This window comes from Rhamphochromis longiceps, linkage group LG11, assembly GCF_057381845.1.
Source record: "Rhamphochromis longiceps isolate RC_006_pf linkage group LG11, R_longiceps_female_GT1.1, whole genome shotgun sequence".
Classification (NCBI taxonomy): domain Eukaryota; kingdom Metazoa; phylum Chordata; class Actinopteri; order Cichliformes; family Cichlidae; genus Rhamphochromis; species Rhamphochromis longiceps.
In genome coordinates, this window is record NC_140567.1 from 8,350,212 (window position 1) to 8,372,311 (window position 22,100).

At 40.1% G+C, this 22,100-nt stretch overlaps 1 protein-coding gene across 3 annotated transcripts in view; it reads right to left on the reverse strand.

The window, feature by feature from the left end:
- The window catches only part of vps13b (vacuolar protein sorting 13 homolog B), a 302,372-nt gene that overhangs the window by 259,610 nt on the left and 20,662 nt on the right, over nucleotides 1-22,100 (reverse strand). For all 3 annotated transcript variants that reach the window (XM_085422124.1, XM_085422126.1, XM_085422125.1), the window contains exons 4-8: nucleotides 21,937-22,054; nucleotides 10,976-11,143; nucleotides 9,917-10,098; nucleotides 9,140-9,314; nucleotides 4,247-4,506 (exon numbers count right to left, since the gene is read on the reverse strand). In XM_085422124.1, the coding sequence (XP_085278250.1) occupies nucleotides 4,247-4,506; nucleotides 9,140-9,314; nucleotides 9,917-10,098; nucleotides 10,976-11,143; nucleotides 21,937-22,054 (903 nt within the window). The remainder of the gene's footprint in view (nucleotides 1-4,246; nucleotides 4,507-9,139; nucleotides 9,315-9,916; nucleotides 10,099-10,975; nucleotides 11,144-21,936; nucleotides 22,055-22,100) is intronic.

A 22,100-nucleotide genomic window follows, 5' to 3' on the forward strand; every position in this document is an offset into this window, starting at 1 on the left:
AGAAGCTTTTCTGTCCCCCACTCGTTACCTGTATGAATGGCACCTGTTTGAACTCATCATCTGTATAAAAGACACCTGTCCACAGCCTCAAACAGTCAGACTCCAAACTCCGCCATGGCCAAGACCAAAGAGCTTTCGAAGGACACCAGGAAAAGTATTGTAGACCTGCACCAGACTGGGAAGAGTGAATCTACAATAGGCAAGCAGCTTGGTGTGAACAAATCAACTGTGGGAGCAATCATCAGAAAATGGAAGACATACAAGACCACTGATAATCTCCCTCGATCTGGGGCTCCACGCAAGATCTCATCCCGTGGGGTCAAAATGATCATGAGAACGGTGAGCAAAGATCCCAGAACCACACAGGGGGACCTGGTGAATGACCTGCAGAGAGCTGGGACCAAAGTAACAAAGGTCACCATCAGTAACACACTACAACGGCAGGGAATCAAATCCCGCAGTGCCAGACGTGTTCCGCTGCTGAAGCCAGTGCATGTCCAGGCCCGTCTGAAGTTTGCCAGAGAGCACATGGATGATACAGCAGAGGATTGGGAGAATGTCATGTGGTCAGATGAAACCAAAGTAGAACTTTTTGGTATAAACTCAACTCGTCGTGTTTGGAGGAAGAAGAATACTGAGTTGCATCCCAAGAACACCATACCTACTGTGAAGCATGGGGGTGGAAACATCATGCTATGGGGCTGTTTTTCTGCCAAGGGGACAGGACGACTGATCCGTGTTAAGGACAGAATGAATGGGGCCATGTATCGTGAGATTTTGAGCCAAAACCTCCTTCCATCAGTGAGAACTTTGAAGATGAAACGAGGCTGGGTCTTCCAACATGACAATGATCCAAAACACACCGCCCGGGCAACAAAGGAGTGGCTCCGTAAGAAGCATTTGAAAGTCCTGGAGTGGCCTAGCCAGTCTCCAGACCTCAACCCCATAGAAAATCTGTGGCGGGAGTTGAAAGTCCGTGTTGCTCGGCGACAGCCCCAAAACATCACTGCTCTCGAGAAGATCTGCATGGAGGAATGGGCCAAAATACCAGCTACTGTGTGTGCAAACCTGGTAAAGACCGATAGTAAACATTTGACCTCTGTTATTGCCAACAAAGGTTATGTTACAAAGTATTGAGTTGTATTTTTGTTATTGACCAAATACTTATTTTCCACCCTGATTTACGAATAAATTCTTTACAAATCCTACCATGTGGATTCATGGATTTTTTTTCACATTCTGTCTCTCACAGTTGAAGTGTACCTCTGGTGCAAATTACTGACCTCTGTCATCATTTTAGGTGGGGGAACTTGCACAATCGGTGGCTGACTAAATACTTTTTTGCCCCACTGTATGCTGTTTTGGAGTTGAGCACTATGATCACACAGGTGTGAAATATCCCCGCTCTGTGAATACAATCAATGTCTGCCAGCTAAGAATATATGTATTGCACCACACAAGCTCATGAACATATCTCCATATATCTTTAAGTAGAGCTGAGAAGAATTGCATGACAGCCAGCAGACAGAGAGAGCACCTGGTCAAGACTAGTCGGCCAGGGTGAGAAGGGTTCAACGCAATGCTTCTGAGGTTGGCTACTTTCAAAACAGTGGGTGTAGTGCAGAATGTGCAGACCCTAACCCATTCAACAGGAAGCAGGTGTAGAGGGAAAAGCAGCTGTGCCCTATTATCCATACTGATGGAGCAGACTCTCTCGCCCTCATTCCCTTCCCCTTTTTTCAATTTTGATGGTTTAATCACGTGCAGGGGCCACCTGACTCCAACCTGAGAGTCCCAGTGAGTAATGGCAAGATCTGTCTGCCCAGATCAGCGTACAGTGGCACTGACAGTAAATCACTGCAAATTAGCAGACAAACCTTATGAATGTACATCCAATAAGAATATAGAAGTTCTCAATCTAGTCTGTTGGGGCATTTCTGACTGTACCCAAGTCTGAAATGACACAGCTGACAGAAGACGGGTTAGTAGCACAAATACACAAAGCTGCGGCTGCCAATATCTTTCCTATAAAGTCCCATTTATTATAATTTAGAGTAGAATGCAATCAAATTATTCTCTATGAGGTATCTTTAAAATGTAAAAACAGTAAACACTGTCCTTGTAACATGGATCGATCACTGGTTTGGTTTTAAAACCAACTGTGGAAGCAACTGAATTCGACTATTGGCTCTATAATTAAGAGAAACAATCTAAAGAAACAATGTTTCTTCAAATGAAAAATGGCACGAGGTCTGGCATGTAATGAGAGTTTGGCAAGTATGCAAAAGTAAAAGAGGGGAACAAATGGTCAGTGCTAAACTATGCATTATGTGAGTAAAAGTCATTAAATTACACTGCCAATGTTTCTAATCAAAGAGATCTGAGGAGTAATGCGTCAGCAATCTAAAAATACCTCTCTGATTTCACATTCATGTCAAACTCAGGTTGAAGCAGTGGCTGTTCAAAGACATGAAAATTCCTTCATACTAAATACTTCCTTGTAGGAAAGAGACAAGAACGCTTTAAAAACCATCCTTTCAGCTGTGTGCAATTATTGCAGACGAGAGGCAATTAATTGATTAAAAGAACTCAAACAATACAGGAACAATTTAAACATTATTAGAAAAACACCAAAGTCTGTTTGGCCTGAGACAAACCTCCCCTTTACTGATCACACACCGTCAAGTAATATACGCTCTCGCACACAAACGCATGCACGCGCACGCGCACACACACACACACACACACACACACACACACACACACACACACACACACACACAAGACCAGTAATGTGATCTAAAGTGCCTGAATCTGACAGGAAACACAGATGAATTCCAACTATTCTGAGTGAGCAGGCAGGATTAAAGCTTGGGGTCCATTTCTCAATAGTCATCACACCATGTATAATGTTTAAAACATTAATGTGACCCGAGACGCTAGTTAGCGGTTATACTGCCCTCCCCTATACCGCACACAGAAACACAAAGAGGATTAGGGCTTCCTGAGGATCAAGCAGTTTTTGAGACTTGAGATGAAACTGACCATTAAATTAAAATATGCAACTGTGTGGTGGCCAGTGAGAGTGACAATAATGCACTGAAGACAAAAAATTCTAATATAAAGGCTTCCTAAATGTAGAAATCATAACAGATTCTTGACAGATTGGTTCTTTTACACTGGCAGAGTGGTAAAAAAATTACCTCATATCCAAAATGTACGAAAAGCAAGTCCCCCCCAGTGAAAGCTTTCAATGTTAAAATAAGTTAACAGAAGTAAAAGGATTATTCAAGGGTAAGGAGTATGGTTTTGAGCTCGGTGCATATTTTCTCTCTTTGTAACAACTATAAAGGGGGTGATGTAGGGGGGGAAAAAACAGAGATGCAGATACTGATAAGGCTGAAAGTAAGGATTGTGGTTGCTTTATTGACAGGTGTGCCACAGGCAGCTGTAGCCACAGGCAGCTGTCTGATAGGCTTCACCTTCAATATTTCGAGTGACTAAAATAAACCTCTCGACCCTGCTCGCGATGTTGGTGCAGTTTGGAGCATTTATCTGGAAAAATATATAGGTTCCTGTGTGGCACGGATCATAAAGGAGTTTGTGTTTCATTTCTGCCAAGTGAAATTCTAGTATTTTACTTGACTATACTCAGCGCTAACTAGCCAGTATCCGGGTCTGTGCATTGCACCCATACAATTTATGAATCCAACATCGAAATATGGTTACTTTGGCTCCAAAAGAGCCAAAACAGCTTAAACTGAGGCTTTAAAATTGAGACTACAGAAGCCAATGGGTTACGTATAGTCCATGACCCTTCATGGTCAGTACTTAGTAAAACCTCCTCTAGGAAAATATCCTAGCTTGTAAATACTTTTTGTAGTTGTGAGGAGTCTTTCATTTCTTGTTTATGGGATTTTCTCTTATTCTTGTTTCAAATGCTTCCAGTTCTGTATTATTTTGATTGATATTTTGTTGGGAGGACTGAAGGCCATTCCAAAACATTCAGCTTGACGGTTACTTCCAGAATTTGCTAGTATTTAGTTAAATCCTTTGTTCTAAATGATAAATGAACTCTTGCTATATTACAAACAGCAGCAGCGTCACAGGCTTAACACAAGTCCAATGAATGCTCAATCCACTGCTGTGGAAATGGACATTTATTTTATATCGAAACATAATTTTGTATTTAAGTTAAGATGGTGATGTGTTTATTTTATTTTATTTTATCAAACATCTTATTTACCTTGAAGGTAACAGAAGCTTTGGTGCAGTAGAAGCCTATGGAAACAATGGGGTCTTTGGGTGTGTGGAGTTGGGAGCTGTTGGGGATGCTTCCCGTCTCTCGCTGCTGGTAGAGACCATCCTCTCCTTCTTCCTCTGTGCTTACAATGGCTGGAACGAAGGACCAAGCCCAGGACACCCAACCTTGGTTTGCTTCATCAGGATTACCAGGCTGTATGTAGAGGTCTTGGCTAGGTCGCCTTTCCGTATCTACATCCATTCCTGAAGGAGATAAAAGTCTTAATTAGATATCATTTAAACATATACTTAGGATTTTACTGCTGCTGAATTAGCTGCAGTAAAAGAGAAAAATCTATATATCAGCAACCCCCCCCCCCCCCCCCCCCTACACACACACACACACACAAAAAACAAACAAACAAAACAAAACAGTGACATAATTCCTTTCTAGCACACTTTTACCCCAACAGGTAAATGCATTTAAAGTGGCAGTTTCTGAATACAACCTGGTTAAAGAGAGGGGAAACTTGCAGATAATGGAAGTGTCTGTATGCAGGGCGGCACACTAAATTAATTTACCCTTTCCTTCGGGGCATTTTAATTCTAGCAAGTTGTTTCAGCTGTCAACAGAACACACAAAAACAGCAGAGAACAAGGAAGTTTCACAGTAGTTTCTGCCAATGCTCCAGCAGGCAGGTGTGTAAGTATTTGTGGGTTACATGAACTCATTGCTGCATGAATTCCACAGAGCAAGAGGAAGTTCATTCCAGCAGAGGCCAGAGGGCAAAGGCTGTCAGCCAGCATCCTGACAGAGGAGGGCTTTGACTGGACCCAGTGGTCAAGGCAGTCTGTGCTGGACCCAACAGCACAGGCCAATTTCAGTTATGCGTGTGGTCAAATCACATGTTTGGTAAGAAGCCAACTACTAAAATGGAGGCCATGCAGGAGTCCAGGTAACTATGAGCCACTAGCATAAACACTGCTTGGCTAGGAGCGTAGGTAAAACTTAGCAATAGTGTTAACTATAAGTTTGGGAAGATGGGGTGGAGCTGACTAAAGCACTGGCTACTTTGTAGAAAATCCACAGAGTGGCAAGTTGTCGGGGTAGGTTTACAAAAACAACCAAAAGTCTTCACTTTTTCTCCAATTACCATTTGAGCAGTCAAAAAACCACCATGCACCCATCCATTCCTGATCCTGACCCCTGAACTGGTCCCATCATGTATGTTTCCATACACATTGGGATAGAGGAAGCTGATGTCAATACATAAGAATGTGTAATTCCATTCCTTGTGGCCTCACGTCCTCTACGAGAAAACAATATTGTCCGTGAGGTCACAACTTAGGAATCCCAGAGGGTAAGGCGGTGAAAATTATGACATATTTTAATTAAATCTTTCACTTTGTGAATTGGCAGCTGGAAATTCCATGTTATGGCTTTTTTATCTGTCTTTCCATCCCAATCTCCCTGTCTGATTCCATCGCTCATTCCTTTTTTTTTTGTTTTTACTCAAGGAAGCCTTTGAGGTGTCAGTTTAACAAGTTATGCTCTTTCACTTCACATCACAGCCTGACGAAGTCTACATTTGAATTACAAGGCAATCAAAATAAAAGCACAATCACCAATCAAGTGATCAAAACAGAGCAGCTTAAGGACACTTTGAAGTATTAAGCCTTAGAAGTGAGTGAAAAATTCCCAAACGATGATGTAGTCTGGCCAGAATGTATGCTGCCTTGGCGTTGAGCACTATGACCACACAGGTGTGAAGTATCCCTGCTCTGGGAGTACAATCAGTGTCTGCCAACTAACAATGTATGTATTGCAGCACTCTATGAACATCTGTCCATATATCCTTAAGTAGAGCTCAGAAGAACTGCATGACAGTCAGCGTCATGTACGGTTTCTCTTAGTCCAGAGTCTTCAAGCAGCAGGGTAGGCCTAAGCTAGGAAAGGATTCGGTGTAAGAGACAGTGACACAGAAAGTGAGTGGGAAGTAGTAAAAAGAGGCAGTGCTCTCACAGGCCAGTAGATGTCCCTCCATGTTTATAGAGGGAGAGGTGGACTGTTACCTGACCGTTCAGTGAAGGCTACTCCTATCTACTGATAGTGCAGGTGTTTGTGTAGACATGCATACATGTTAAGACTCAATCTAAGCTTAACAGATAACCACTGATGCAAAAAACACATACCATAGTGCAATGCATTCATAACGACGTTTTTTTTTTTTCATGACTGAACTTACTTACAGCATTTTTGCTACCAGCATGACATTAACATCATACTACCGTAAAAGCAATTTTAACTCTAATAGCAGAAACCACTAAACCACTCAATTCAATGGTCATCCCATGTTCACAGTAACACTACAAAAAAAGAAACAATGTCCTGTCATACCAATGTATTATCACTAGGGAGCTACTTGAGGTTAGTAACACTGACACAGCCTGTGGTTTCTGGTTGATTCCTGTGTGAAGGTCCTTTCCATTCAGCACACTTCAAGGGACATGGAGGCTAAGCCCTCCTACAAAGCAAACACTAAACACCAAGTCCCATCCACATGCACATATGATATTGGAGAAAAGTAACAAGTATAAGGGCTCATGTATGTTACACAGAGATGCACACACCCTGCCACACTTCAGCAGCCACAGTCCTCAGTTCATAATTCTTCACATACTTCTTGAAACCATACAACTTTCACTGCTGTGACCAGCTGGTCCATCCAAGCATGTTAGTCATCTATGTTTCCAACCACTTAATTCTTTAGTGTTTTTCTCAGACTTCACTGAATTTCAGACAGTAAGAAAACTAGCCATGTAATCCTAACCGAAGGGTTGTTTTGGTTAGTGACACACAAATATCGCACAATCTTCACCTAACAAGCCTATTCATTAATGAGACATTGGCTCTTACCTAAAAGGAAACGATTCAAACAAACAACATGCGGCCACAGTGAATCATGGGCACATAAACACATTACAAGGCTTTTTCCACTTCAATAATTGGCAAAAAGAAAAACACCTTCACATGTGGGAAAAATTAATATTCCCTTTGAAATTTTTTTTAAAAACAGACCACTTAAGTCATGACTTATTAATACATCACACAGTAGATACAGAATTTATTCCTTACTCTCAACTCAATCTTTTGACCACATATATACACCCTCACACAAATAAACCTCATTTTATAAAAAAAAACAAACAAACAAAGAAACACTAGGAAAATTCAATCAGTGCAACAGTATCAGTTACAAAAGCCAACTCAAAGCAAGAGTAAATAAATGAAACGCACATACAGGCCAGTGGAACCAGAATATGCAGCAAGACTCAAGTAGCCTATGGGAAATCAATGAATGTTATGAAGTACTATGCACAATGTTGGTATCATATTCCAGCAATCATGTAACAATGACTGTTTCCTACAAACTATAACCCATGAACAATAAATATGCATGAAAGCCAATTCAGTCTCTACAAGTAGTGCTCCGACTCAATGTATGGCTGTCTGTCCTGGTTTGGAAAATTATATTTTGTCATTAAAAAGAATAAATCATTTTAGCTTTATTGTTCTTATTTTTTTTCCAGGAGGGAAAAAAATCAGCTTTATTTCATAAATCTGAAATGCACACATTTAAAATCATGTTTATGAATATGTTTGGAGCCCTCTCAACACACACACCTACTTATTACAGTGCCTATACACACAATTGCCCCCCTGCCCCCTCCAGCTTCTTCACTCTGACGATTACTTCCAGCATAACAAGATCTGGGGGTGCTCAGGTTCCAAGAGCTGGTCCCCTCTTGTATATTTTTGTGATGGGATACTAATTCATTCTCAGAGGCTCCGCATAGCAGTAGCATGACACCGACTCTTACATCTGGCATTGGACACTGAACTGGAAGCTGCGCCAACTGGCAACGAAAGTTCCACGCCAAGAGGCAGGGAGTTAGAGCGAGCGAGGAAAGGGCCGTGTGTGGGGCTGTCTACGCTCCCCTTTGCCCACTACTTCTATTCCACCATAATTTGCTCCTGGTGCTAGAGAGGCTGATTTAGCCCAGAAGGACATGACACTTCATACATGAGCATTTTAAGAGATGGGTGTTCAGGGGAAAAGGGATGTCTTTTTTTTTTTTTTAAATAACCACAGTTATTCAAAGTATACTGTATAAATATATGTCAATGAGTGCAGTTTTGTGAGTGTTCAATTTTGTACAACTCAGTGTCTGCCTTTAAACAACTGCACCTATGCGTTTTGCTTCACAGCTGGACATAAGCAGTGTGATTTACCATGTGCTCCAATTAGAAAGATAGAGGTGGACCTGTGTTTGATTCAACCTAGTTTCTTCTCCTTATCCTGCTTTCTCCTGCTTCCAACCACATGGAGGTGATCAGGCCTGATGACAATGGTCTGTATCGAGTTATACGCTCCAGATTTTGTTTGTGGAAAAAGCAGGAGGAGTGCACACCATGGTCAAAGCGATGTTAAATGTCCCATTTAGGAATAACAGCAACATATAAAAAAGACAGAGCCCCTGATTGGAATAAGGCAACATGCAGAGTCATGGGATGACCATGAAGTAAGACCATGCAAAATTTGATTTATTTTGCTTTGTATGTCACTTGATTCAAACATGCTATGGTGATAAGAAGCATACTTAGCCACTGAAATGTTCATAGAGCAAAACATACGTATGCTTTAGCTGTTGTTAGTGATTAAGTCTAAAATTGAAATTCAATTATGATACGGAATTATAATTAATTACTATTATGATACTGAATTTTTGTGGACTTTTGTGGACTGTCTTAAAACTTGTTTTAAACATAAAACATTAACAAACCAATCAAAGTGTTAGAGAATTACTGTTGCTTTCCATAAGAAATCTCACTCACCAGGTGAACTTGCTCCAGAATCCCTTGCATGCCCAGTGCCTTCTTCACCCTCATCTTCTTTGTGTCCTCCGATTTCCCCATAGTAAAGAGCAATGATTAGCTCCAAGATTCGTATAAACATGGGTAGCTGCTGATCGGTAATGGACAACTTCAGGCTCTCCACCATGGTATGGATCTGAAAAATAGTTAGCTATAAATTAGATTTTGATATTTGATCCAATTAATGCACAGATTTATATGAAAAATACAGAACGCATCTATCATCTTCTCTTAGAATTCCAGTACTTTTAAAATATTTGTTCTAAACAAATCTTAGTGTAGAAGAGCTTTTGTCCAACTAAGTGTTCGCAGTTATACAAAATGGATTAGTACCCCCAAAAAGTATGTACTAACAGCACTTGACTTAAAATTCTAACACCGATTTTACTTCAGTCGTGTCTCAGATCATTTCTAGTGGTACCTTAGATTTTCATGAAGGAAGTAAAATCTTCCCAAAACAAGCAGCTGTCTTCCACATATATTTAAAGTCACTGGTTGACAACAATTCACTGATATTAGTCATTATCCTGCTATTGATGTGAGAACAGCTGCCCAAACAAAAGTCAGCCACATTAATCTTTGATATCTGTAAACTGTTAATAGAAATGTAAGTTTTTCCATCATATGGAATCTTCAGACAACAGCATATTGAAATTATATTAACCCCTAACATTTCCTTGAGCTTTGCTAAGATGATGGCAGTTATAGAGTTATTCCTAAAATCACAGGCTGGCTCACCTTTATGACAGATGGGATCTTAGAGTTGATGTTGTCATATGTAAAATGGAGGCGTGTTCTGAAGGAGCATTTGTACAAGAGCGGGTCCTGGTAAAACTCAATTTTGCCGCTAGCATTCCGTTTGTCCAAACACACGGTGCAGTCAGCAAAGTTAATCAGTTTCCTTAGGACCAACTCTGGAGCTGCACAAAGAAAAAAGCAAGAGAAGAAAAAAGGATTAAAACAAAATTAGGTATCATTAAAAACAAACAAGTTAAATTATGCACACACTAACAGAGAGCAGCTCCTGACAACAAATTCTCATTATCAGTGATTTAGTTAAAATAGAGAGCTAGCTCAGAAAGTTTGTTTGTGTGTGTGTGTCTTGGTTGGCCACACATCATCAGGTTCTCACTTGACACTGATTCACTTACCCTTGGCAGAATGATAACAGGATCTATTCCCAGAATTATTTCACTGTCTAAACAGTGCCAGTAACCATTACAGTACTCACTAGTTGCTTTCAAGAAGTATGTGAAGAACACTTCCTCTTCCTCTTCCCAGCAGCTTCCAGAAACTTCATTGACACTTGAGTTGATGTTGGACGATTCACATTAGCAGCCATTATTTTTCTAGACACAATTCTAGCACTCTTTACATAGGGCTTATTCCTGTTAACATCACCTGTGCTAAACCCAAACAACAAATGATGTACTTTAAGGGAAAAGCTCTCCCTCTGCTGCTGTGCCAGAAATTTGAACATTGTTGTCGGTCTTTTAAGGCAGTGCTATTTGCAATAATAATAATAATATAATAGACAACATATAGAGTAAATGCATATGAGCACAAGGCCTGAAGGAAACAAGCTACATTTAAATATATTGTACATACATGTGCATACTATATCTCAATCTGCATACTATATCCTTCTCTCAAGTATTGGCTTTAAAAATGAGACATCTTTACATTTGTTTGTCCTTTTTTAAAACTAATTATTAAAATGTTTACTATAGGGGCTACTATCTCAGTATGTTTACTAGTTAATCTAATTACCAAGGAATTTAAGAGGCTATTGCTCACCAGTAATGTCCATGAAGGCTCTTTCCCATAAATCATCCACTGTGTAGCACTCTGCTGAGGTGATGTTGACTGACAGCACAATATCATCTTCCACATACTTAAGGATCAGGTTATTCACCACAATGTTCACGTTGTTCACCACACGTCTGATCAGACTTTGGACATAGCCTACAAACACACAGGTTAAAACATAAGAATCATATTAACCCATAAAATATGGACACAAAGACACAAAGACAATAAACCTAATTACCAGGACCCAAAAACGCATGGACAAGGACATATTAGATATATGAAAGATTACATTTGTGTTGAGACACAATACAGAGTAAAAACTAGAGCTACATTCCATAGTGTGTAGTGTAGACTCAGTACCACTGACCCCTGCCATCCTTGGACGGGCATGTAAAATCTCTGGTTCGGTCTTGTTTTTATCATTTAAGAAATGTGGCTAAGCTAAGCCCGATTTTATCTCGCTCTGAACTTGAGATTGCTATACATGCTTTTATTTCGTCACGCTTGGATTATTGTAATTCGCTGTCTATGTGTCTAAGCAAAGGTTCTCTGGATCGTCTGCAGGTTGTGCAAAACGCTGCAGCTAGGCTTTTGACAAAATCCTCCAAGTACTCACATGTGACACCATTATTATCTCAGTGACACTGGCTTCCTGTTAAATTTAGAGTTGATTTTAAGATCCTGGTCTTGACCTACAGAGCTGTGCACGGACTGGTACCTGCCTACAACTTTGATCTGCTACAGCCCTATGTCCCTAGCAGGTCTTTGAGGTCATCTGATCAGGGCTTACTTGCTATAAAAAACACTAAGAGGAGGACTAAGGGTGATAGAGCTTTTGCCACTGTGGCCCCTAGACTGTGGAACTCTCTCCCCCAAGCATTAAGAACTGTGGACTCAGTAGCTGTTTTTAAAAAACAACTCAAAACTTACCTTTTTAAAACTGCTTTTGGTTAATTTTATGCCTGTTTTATTTTCTCTTTTTAAATCTTTTTATGACTTGTGATCTTATGTGCAGCACTTTGTGATTCTGTCTTGAAAGGTGCTATATAAATAAAAATTTATTTATTTGTTTATTTATGGACTTGTAAATAAGAGATCATTCTGGCATGTTATTCTTCTATCCAAAAAAGGAAAGAAGAAGAAAAAAATCAACCTCAACAAAATTTGCAGCTCTTTAAATCGCAGTGTATTAAGAAGGGCTCTACTTTCTCTCAGATGTAAAATCCTGTTTAACTCCAAATTATGCACATATTGCAATAACTATATCCCTTCCAAGCTCATTAAACTACTGAGGCACCTTTGTGTCCACTTAAACACAAGCAACTTTCACTGAATAAGTACTCACACACACTCATACATAAAAATATGGGTCTTTGTACATACACAGAATAGTGCAATTAAAAGCACAATAAATCCCTGTCATAGGAATCCCATAATATGAAGGGGAAAAAAACTATTTATTTAGGAACTTATGAACTCCTCAAAGGTCAGGATAATCAGGGCTGGGCATTTTTCCAACTTTTCCCCTTTTCACAAGTAAAAGGACACTAATGGAAATGGGTTGCTTGGTGAGGGGTGGCACCTGGGCAGGACTTGCATATTCCCACTTTCTTGATGTGAATTCTCCAAACAATTACCTGCAGTTTTCTCACATGGGTTCAATCAGACATTACAGAGACTCTGTAGCAGAGAGCTGGTAGCATAATGACTGTTTAATGTCCAGTCCAACTAATTCTGACATTTGCAGAATTCTCAAAAAAAAAAAAGGCTCTGTAGGTATTACCAAGAAAAGATCAGGGCTGCAGTGTATTTATTAATATGTCTCATGACAAAATCTGCCAGTAATAAAAAGAGCAAAAAAAAGAACCAATGAGCGACCTGCATAATAACTATTTAGTACACTGTGAATTTACACTGGAAAAACTTGGGTCATAACTTTTAGAAATGTAATGCATTAATTAATTTAAAACATTTGAGAGTGTGACTTTCACATTTTGAGGATATGAAGAGAAAGGATTCTCAATTATACATAAAACTAGAAATTACAGAATTCAACTTTTTTAAAGGCTGAGGGAGGTGAGGGTGACAGTCCTTCTGTTGAGGAAGTGGGTGGATGTAGTAGCCTAGAGCAAGCACAAGAGAAAAAGCAGCATGACAGATTGGGTTTCAACAGAGCTGAGGGAGCCATCCTGCAGTGTTACCAGTACCTCCTAATGGCCACAGTAACGCCCAGAAACAGAAGCTTTGCAGGAAAAACATACATGGTAAGGTCATTACTCAACAAAGTAAGAAATAACTTAAAATATTACAGACAGGGGAGTTTCGACCATAAAATATGAAAATATACAGCAATAAATCCTCCTAACCACAGGACCAATGGCATTATTCATTCCTCCCAAGTACTGTTAAACACAGTCACTACAAGTTAAAATATATAAAGCTTTAATGCTTTTCCCTTATTTTCCAAACCAAATGTTTTTCTTCCTGTATCTACATGCCTGGCCCAGGGCATAACAGAACCAATAATTAAGTAGAACAAAATGGTGCTGTTGATGAAAATATTTATATGAATTGGTTAACTGTTCTGCCACTTGTGCACAGGCCCGACTATGTATTAGCATAATCCAATTGACAAAATTCTCATGAGTTTGCTGCCTGACCAAACACAGCAGCAGGAAGAGAGGATGACATAATATGAACTCAACTCATACTTAATGTGTGTTCATGACACTTGTGCGTGGCCTTGCATGCATGCATGTGCTTGTCTTGAGTGGAGCTGAGTGTGTGCCTGGCAACTTCCTTACATGCATGAATGTGGCTCTGTGTGTGTGTGTGTGTGTGTGTGTGTGTGTGTGTGTGTGTGTGTGTGTGTGTGTGTGTGTGTGTGTGTGTGTGTGTGTTTGTTTCTGGGGTCAGTCAGAAAGCCGATGTTGCACCTGCAGCCTGGGCAGTAAAACCAGCACTTTACCCCCTGCTATTTACCTCTCTGGATCTAATTTACACATGTCAGGGTGTCCTTTCTTTCTCTCTCGCATGCTTGTACACTTGTTATACCTCTTCTTGCCTATAACAAGTCCAAGGCCCCAATCCATCTCCCTGTGAGCCATTGCACTGCTCTGAACTTCTGTAAACAATTGACACAGGCAGCACCTGTGCTGCAGCCCACAGGGAAGAAGCCCACTTAAAACTGTTCAACCATAAAATGGCTGGAAAAACCAGCTCCTTTATGTGATCTAAGAACAGGCCAAGTGGTCTCTTCTGTGCAATACAGGAAAGAAACACTATACTGTACATGCTCACCATTTTCCTGTATATGGAAAGTATTAGCAACTATCAGCTTTGCCACAGTTATTAGCCATAAAGAAAAAGACAAGTCCATAAGATACTAAATATACTGTGAAGTTGTATTGCTGTGTTATTTAAAATGGTATTAGCACTATTGCCAATGTAACCAGAAGCATAAATACAATTCCTGTTGTGGAACGCAGCATCTTTAATAAAATACAGTAAGCCACTATTGATTTTCAGTTTGTAACGTAAAAAAATGCAAAGACAGCAGTGAAAGGATCTCACTTCCGCTGAGGTAACTTTCCAGCAGTATTATGGAAACACATTAATATATGATTAGATTCTTACTAAAGCAGCAATATAAGCCGTCTAATTATGCTAACTATTCAGTTCTAGGGCCCCTTATAGTAAAGTGGGAGATTCAAGGAACTCAACCATGCATGGTACAGCAAGGCACCAACGCAGAACAACGGCTCAGCTGGAGAAATTACCAGCCTTCGTGTGTATGGGATATTTTGTTTCCTTAGTTAGCAGTTTCCACTAATACTACAAAAGCTTCTGTATTTACATTATGGGTAAATGTCCCAATACTCTCAACAGCTAGCAGTGCTAGTTCTTGTTGTGTTGCTGCTTCGATGTGCAAGATAGAACGTCAGATGAATTATGTCTGAAACTGCAGGTTCTGGTTAGACTGGCTGTCCAGCTCACAGCGGCTCTCAGGAGCAGAACAAGGACTATTATCACCAGTTGCTGTCAATGACAGTGGAGACAGCTGGGCTAGTTGGTTAGCTGCAACTACACTTTCAAAATAAGAGTGAGGGGATGGTCTTAGTAAATTAGTGAACTGTATCGCAGCAATCCAGTATGGGATTTTTTTTTCTTTCTTGCTGATATTTATGATGAGAGGATGCTGCAATTTGTAATCTTTGCATTAAATGCAGGTTAGTTTCTATATCACTGTTAATGAAATCAAATCACAGAATGCTATTTTTAGCTACAGTTAGTGCATTTCCTTTTTTTCTGCTTCTGGTTTTGCTCATGACATGAGTGCTGTTTACTGGTTTGAAAACTGTAGACTGAAAACTCTTATCAGGTCTCTTATTGTTGTTTCCAACAAGAAAATGAAAAAAGATCTCACTAAGATCGCTATATAATGTGATTCAGCTAGATATATAATTTCACTCAGTGAAAACTGAAGAAATTGTTTCCTTTCAGTCAATTCACTTGGTACAACACATAAGTACAGGATATCACGTCCCCACGTGTCCTGGCTAAAACCTCTATTCAAGCCTTTAAGGCGGATGACCTGTGATGACATGCACAGGCCTACTTGCGCACATTACCCCTGTTATCACAGTCATCCCTTAGAAAGGTAAAGAGCATAAAAACTAAGAACACCTTTGCTAAACTGGACTAACTTGCTGCTGCTAGTTAGCTCGATTGTCTGCTAGCTTGAAGTTAGCTTAACTGCCCCTGTTGGAGTTAGCCTCCACCATGCAGTTGTTGTGTAGACTGCCCACGCTGCTAAATTTGAGTCTTCCTGTGTAGTGTTTTACTTTGCATTTTGGAACGGACACAAAACTGAAACAAGAAAAGCAGAAATCTTCTGTTCACAACTGTCCTCGCATGGCATGACCCTCTCCTCTCCAAGTGCAAAGACGAGGAGTATCCTGTTGATGTCCCCGCAATTATCTGGGCTGACCCCATAGAATATATTGATGGGTTAACCGAAGACAAGCCAGAACTATGCAGGAGCACTGACCGGCTTCAGCCCAGCACTCCGCAGGAAGACAATGATGTGCTGGACATCGGCCTGGACATTCATGGTTTGTTGGAGGATGAGCAGGAGAGCCCAGTGTGTGGGACCCTGGGAAGCCAAGGCACCAACAAGAAAGCAGAACACACTGTTGCGGTGGGTGAGCCTCCAGCGAGAGCGCAGCCTCCCGTTCAAGTTCTAAGTCAGTTGGCTTGGAGCAAAGGTCCACCTTTGGGCCCCCAGCAGGACCCGATGCCCAGGAAGCTGCTCACCTCCCTCAGTGACACACTTAAGCGCCCTATCCGTGGGTGGTGCGAACCGTTGCTATCATCCACTGTGTACACCAGAGGTGGGCAATCTCAGTCCACGTGGGCCGGTGTCCCTGCAGGTTTTAGATGTGTCCTCGAACCAACACAGCTGATTTAAATGGCTAAATTAGCTCCTCAACATGTCCTGAAGTTCTCCAGAGGCCTGGTAACGAACTAATCATGTGATTCAGGTGTGTTGACCCAAGGTGATCTAGATCTAAAAGATCTAAAACCTGCAGGGATACTGGCCCTCGTGGACTGAGATTGCCCACCCCTGGTGTACACTCTACTGAGGTGATGTTGACTAACAGCACAATATCATCTTCCACATACTTCAGGTTGTTCACCACACAGTTACCAGTTGCAGTTCCGGATCAACCGCCTCAGAATTATAAACCCACTGTTTGCAAGGAGCCAGCAGTGATACTCAGAGAGGAAATAAGTACACTATTCATCCCATTCTTGACCTCCGAGTCATGAACAAATATTTATGAATGAACAAGTTCAAGACGCTAACATTCAGACAACTTTTGAATGCAGCTGGCCCAGATTATTTATTATTATTAACCTTTATTTTACCAGGAAAAGTCCCATTGAGATTAAAAACCTCTTTTTCAAGGGAGTCCTGGCCAAGAGGCGACAACATGTTAAAATTACAAAGTTACATACATGTTATAAGTAACAATTACATTTTAAAAAACATTTTTCTCTGGCTCTCTCAATTTGGACTTAAAAGCATTTAATGAAATAAGATCTGCTATCTTCCAGTCTTTTTGCATCATGTTCCATGTAAAAGGGGCAGCATAAGTAAAAGCCCTCTTTCCCAGTTCAGTTCTGGCAAATGGAACATTGAGCAGAAGAAGATCGCTTGAACGCAGGCTATAAGAAACAGTACTCCTCCGTGTGAGCAGATCGCAAATGTAGGTGGGCATTTGTCCAAGCAGGGCCTTGTAAATAAAGATGCACCAGTGATCAAACCTCCTGGAGGACAACGAAGGCCATCCCACTCGAGCATACAGATGATTGGTTTGCAACAATCATGTGGCTATACACCCGAACCACAGGTATGCATTCGAGGGCATAGTCTACGAATACCTGGTGCTGCTGTTCAGGTTGTCACTGGTGCGCCTTTGCAAAGGCGCATCAGAGACACCTTTGCCGAAGCTGCCAAACCTTCTCCAGTGATTGAGTGATGGAGTTCTGCGCCTCCACAGCCACCTGACCTAAGCCCAATCAATAGTATAATCAATAGATAGTTTGTGATGACTTGGACCGCAGAGTGAAGGCAAAAGGGCCAACAAGTGCTCAGCATCTCTGGGAACTCCTTCAAGACTGTTGGAAAACCATTTCAGGTGACTACCTCATGAAACTACATACTACCAATAACTACACATAATTCTGTATGTGTTCATTCATAGTTTTGATTCCTTCAGTAAAAATCTACAATGTAAATAGTCATTAAAATAAAGAAAAACGCGAGGGCGTGATTTCCCATACTTATGTGTTGAGCCTCGTTCCTCTCCTTAAGGGAACAGAAGATATATAGATATAACTATTCATTCTCAATAATCCCCTCTGCACACAATTCAATTATGTACTCATGAAAGCACGTCAAGAATATTTGTTGTGTACTAGCTTCCTTCAACTAGACACACAATCAAAAAATGTAAAAAAAAACAAAAAAAAAAAACCAAATCCTGAAGATCCTACTGCACTCACAAAAACATGCTGTGACTTATAAGCGGACTACACGCTTTGAAACAGAAAATTTGGAGGGCAGCTTCTGATACACCAAATTCATAGGTTTCAGTATGGCTAGCACAGATTCAAAGGGAGAACTGCCACTATTAAATCGCTTTGAAGTCATATAAAACAAACCACATTTTCAACGGCGTGAATAGAACCAAAGCAGGAATCTCCTGGAACAGGCAAATGTGGTTCTCACAAACGGTGGCCACTCGTCCCCCCACAAGCAGCAGTAAACATAATCACTCACAGAATCGCCCAAGGTGGAAGCACTTGGTCTTTGGTCTTTGTGTGGCTACCAATCCCATGGCATATGAATTAACATCACTATTTTCCACCACAGAGTGAACGAGGACGATAAATCCATTCAGCATGTGAGAGCTCAGAGCTAAATAACTGGATAATTGTGAAGGGCCTGCCTTTTGGTATCACCATGTTTAGTTTTGGTTGTTTTGAAGGAGATGGGAGTTAAAGGGATAAGACGCAACAAAGTGGTTTTTAAACGCAGATACTGACAAAGATCTAAACAGGTCTTTGCGCTGTGAGGGTCTCACATCTAACACAGATCTTCCTTAAGGCTAACAAGTACACAACCATTGCCACATTTTTGTATCGTCCATTTACTTAAAATTATACCTGTCTATCACTGCCTCTGACACAAAATTATTTGCACAACCAACTTTACACTGACAAAGGACATAGCTTAAAATATTTAGCAAGAAAGTACAAAAAGGATGTTAATCACCAGTCTTTTAAAATTCTAAAAAATAGTGATGTATGACATAATAGCTGTAGTAGGATTAGAATACAAGTATCAGTGTGGAAGCTGTAAACTGGCTTATGGCATGATGGCGACTGAAAGTATGTAATAATGTATCATAATAGGTAAAGGTAAGTAAGTACAGTTTATTTATAAAGTGCTTTACACAGACATATAGTCACAAATTGCTGCAAAATCCAAATTTTAAAAAAAAAAAACATTGAGTAATTAAAATAAAAAATAACAGAAAATTAAAATGCAGTGAAAAATGGTGCACAATTCTGAACAGAATGTATTTACATTACATATGTTATGCATTTACACTAAAAGACCATCAAATGCAAGATTAAGATGCACTGTTGTGTGGAAAGAAAGCACAGTGCAGCTTTTCAAACAGCCCTAATGCAGTACAGAGTTGTCAAACTAATTTTATATTGCGGGCCACATACAGCCCACTTAAGTGGGCTGGACCAGTGAAACTCCCCTGTCTGTCAGTGTAAAGAAGTTACATATGTAACCGTTTTTCTACATGTTAGAGAAAAAGCTGCTATCCTTTTTTTGTTGTTGTGGATGTTTTTGTTTTGTAGTTATATAAAAAAAACAAAAAACAGATAAAATGATGTGGCCACATTTGGCCCACGGGCCTTGAGTTTGACACGTGAGGTAGTATATTGGCCAGTACTAGCACTGAAGAGCATATCCATATGGAGATGTATCAACTGTGCATCCATTTTACTTGTTGATATATTACATCTTCTTACAATACGGTACATACAACAGTTCACATTCTACAAAGATAATGTATTATTTATGACTTATGTTAGGTTTTTACATGGAGACAGAGTCATCTCTGTCACAAGATTTGAAAGTCTGAATGGTCTTTGCATCAAAGCTGCACTTCCCAGCTATGTTTTAGCATCATTAATGCCGACTACCCTTACAATAACTTAAAGAAACATAAAATGACATTAAAAAAGCACATGTATACCATGGCTTTTGAAGGAATTTCTGTAACTCAAAGGAACTGTAATATAGTAGGGACATGATCTTTTTCTGAAAGACATTTCAGCACTTTAACAGATTGTGGAGGCACTAATGTTAAGCATCCCATCTCTGAAAAAAAAAAACACCATACTTCAACTACATTAAAGCCTCCTGTCAGGTTTGGTTTGTATCTTATTCTTGGGAAAACATCCTCTGTCTGAGTCATAGCAGGTTAGTTTTACCTCATCTACCTTTTAACCTCAAGCTTTTAATTAGGTAGGTTGGGATTACGGCATTCATTTGCTTCCTTGCCATTACCGAGGTGCAGCAACCTCTGACCCCAAAGTTGTCTCTGCAGTCTGTAATGGGCTGAAATAAGGTCCGCTAGTAGAAAAGTTAAGGGTGTGCACACAGAAGAACACACTAAAATCATGGCGCGCGCGCACACACACACACACACACACACTCTACTGGGAGATCTGTTGGAAGCAGCCCTAAAGGGAGATGCCTGGGTGTGAGGAACCGTGCTTTAACAGCTGGGGAGAGATATTATCTCATAATGTAAAGCCTGGAAATGGATCCTCCCAGGATACAACAAGCCAGGAGTGTAAGTTCATACATTCAACCACACCAGGGTTTGGAAGTGAAGCTTTTTTTCAAGCTGACCTAACTCAGCTCATGACCCCTGCCTCTTGGATTATGTTTTTACCTTCATTCGTGCTCTCTAAACAGATTATTTTTCATAGATCTTAAAGGTTGAAAGGTTGTCGCACACCTACTTGAAAATTTTCTTACATAAGTATATATGTTCAGAGGTATTTGAAATAACTGCATCCATACATTTTAAAAATAAAACTGCCAACATAAAAGATTAGGGTAAAAAATGCATTCAGTCACACTAGGGCCCTGGTGTTCACAAGTTCTGGTGTGAAAGGTCTGTATAAATTATTTTTTTTAAATTCTATTATTCAGCCACTCTCAAACAAAACCGCTCTTTGTGAGGTGCACTAGAGTGCTGCAGTAAGGTAGGCATGGAATCCGTGGCCCTGTGGGAGGCATGTGGTCAAGGAACTTTGTTGATAAGAGCCATCACCGTATGATTTATAACAGGCACATTCCCCGTGCTCACTCTGGGTGATTTACACTTGTGAAAAACAGCGCTACGTGGCTCATCCCAAAATAAAAACTCTTATATGGTAAACGGGAGATGATACATACATACATACTAAAGTATGTAAAGTTATAAAATATGAAAAAAATATTAGTTAACTACTTTTGAAAAAAAAACCTCTGGTCCTTGGATAAAATAAAACTAACTGAAGCAATTTTGTGAACTTGAAAAACTAATTAAAAAAACAACAACTAAATATATAGATATATCCTCAGTCTTAGTGTTGGTTATTTTGGTAAAAAACAACAACAAAATAACAACAACATCTTCCTTGATGGGGCAGTAGTGGACACATTTTTGAAGCTTTGGAAGTCTACAACACATTCAAAAAGTTATCTGCTTTTATTGCAATACCTGAATTAATTTTCCTAGTTCTTGCCTCAGCATGTGCCCTCCAATAACAATATTTATTAAGATAATAATTAATAAATGTAAGACTGAAAATAATAATAATAATGATAATAATAATAAACTCACAGGAGAATCCCACTCTGGAAATGAACTGAAACTAAACAGAATCAAAAACAAAAACGAAAAACGAAATAAAAATAAAAACTCAAATCCAAAACAATAATAACTATAATATTGCACATACATAGTGTGTCACCAAAAATTTATTTTAAGCACACTTTGTAGTTGGTCCTATTTAGGTAACAGGTTAATCCGGTAGTCTGAAACTGCAACTGCAGTTGAATGGAGGTTTGCAAAATTGGACCAATGCAGAGTTCTGGTCTTTGTATACTGAAGTTGTGTGTTTGTTTGCATGTTGAGCAGGGAAGTCATAGCTAACCAGAGGTGGTCACTTTGACAGTCCCATATCAGATCATATGAACTGATGTAGTTAAGACAGTCCACTTTTAAGGAACATGTTGATGTCAAGTAGGTAGGTGAGGGAATCAGAACAGCCTCACTGAGCCAGTTTACATCACTTACCTGGAGGCAGGTCTGGGTCACTCGGGGCAGCTTGCTGTAGGCGACGGGGCTTGGCCACAGCCTTGGAGCTGTCTGAGACACTGCGACTGGTAGAACTAGAGCCACTTTCGTGGTCATCCTGATAAAACAAAAACAAACAACAATGCCTGTGATGACAGAAGCTG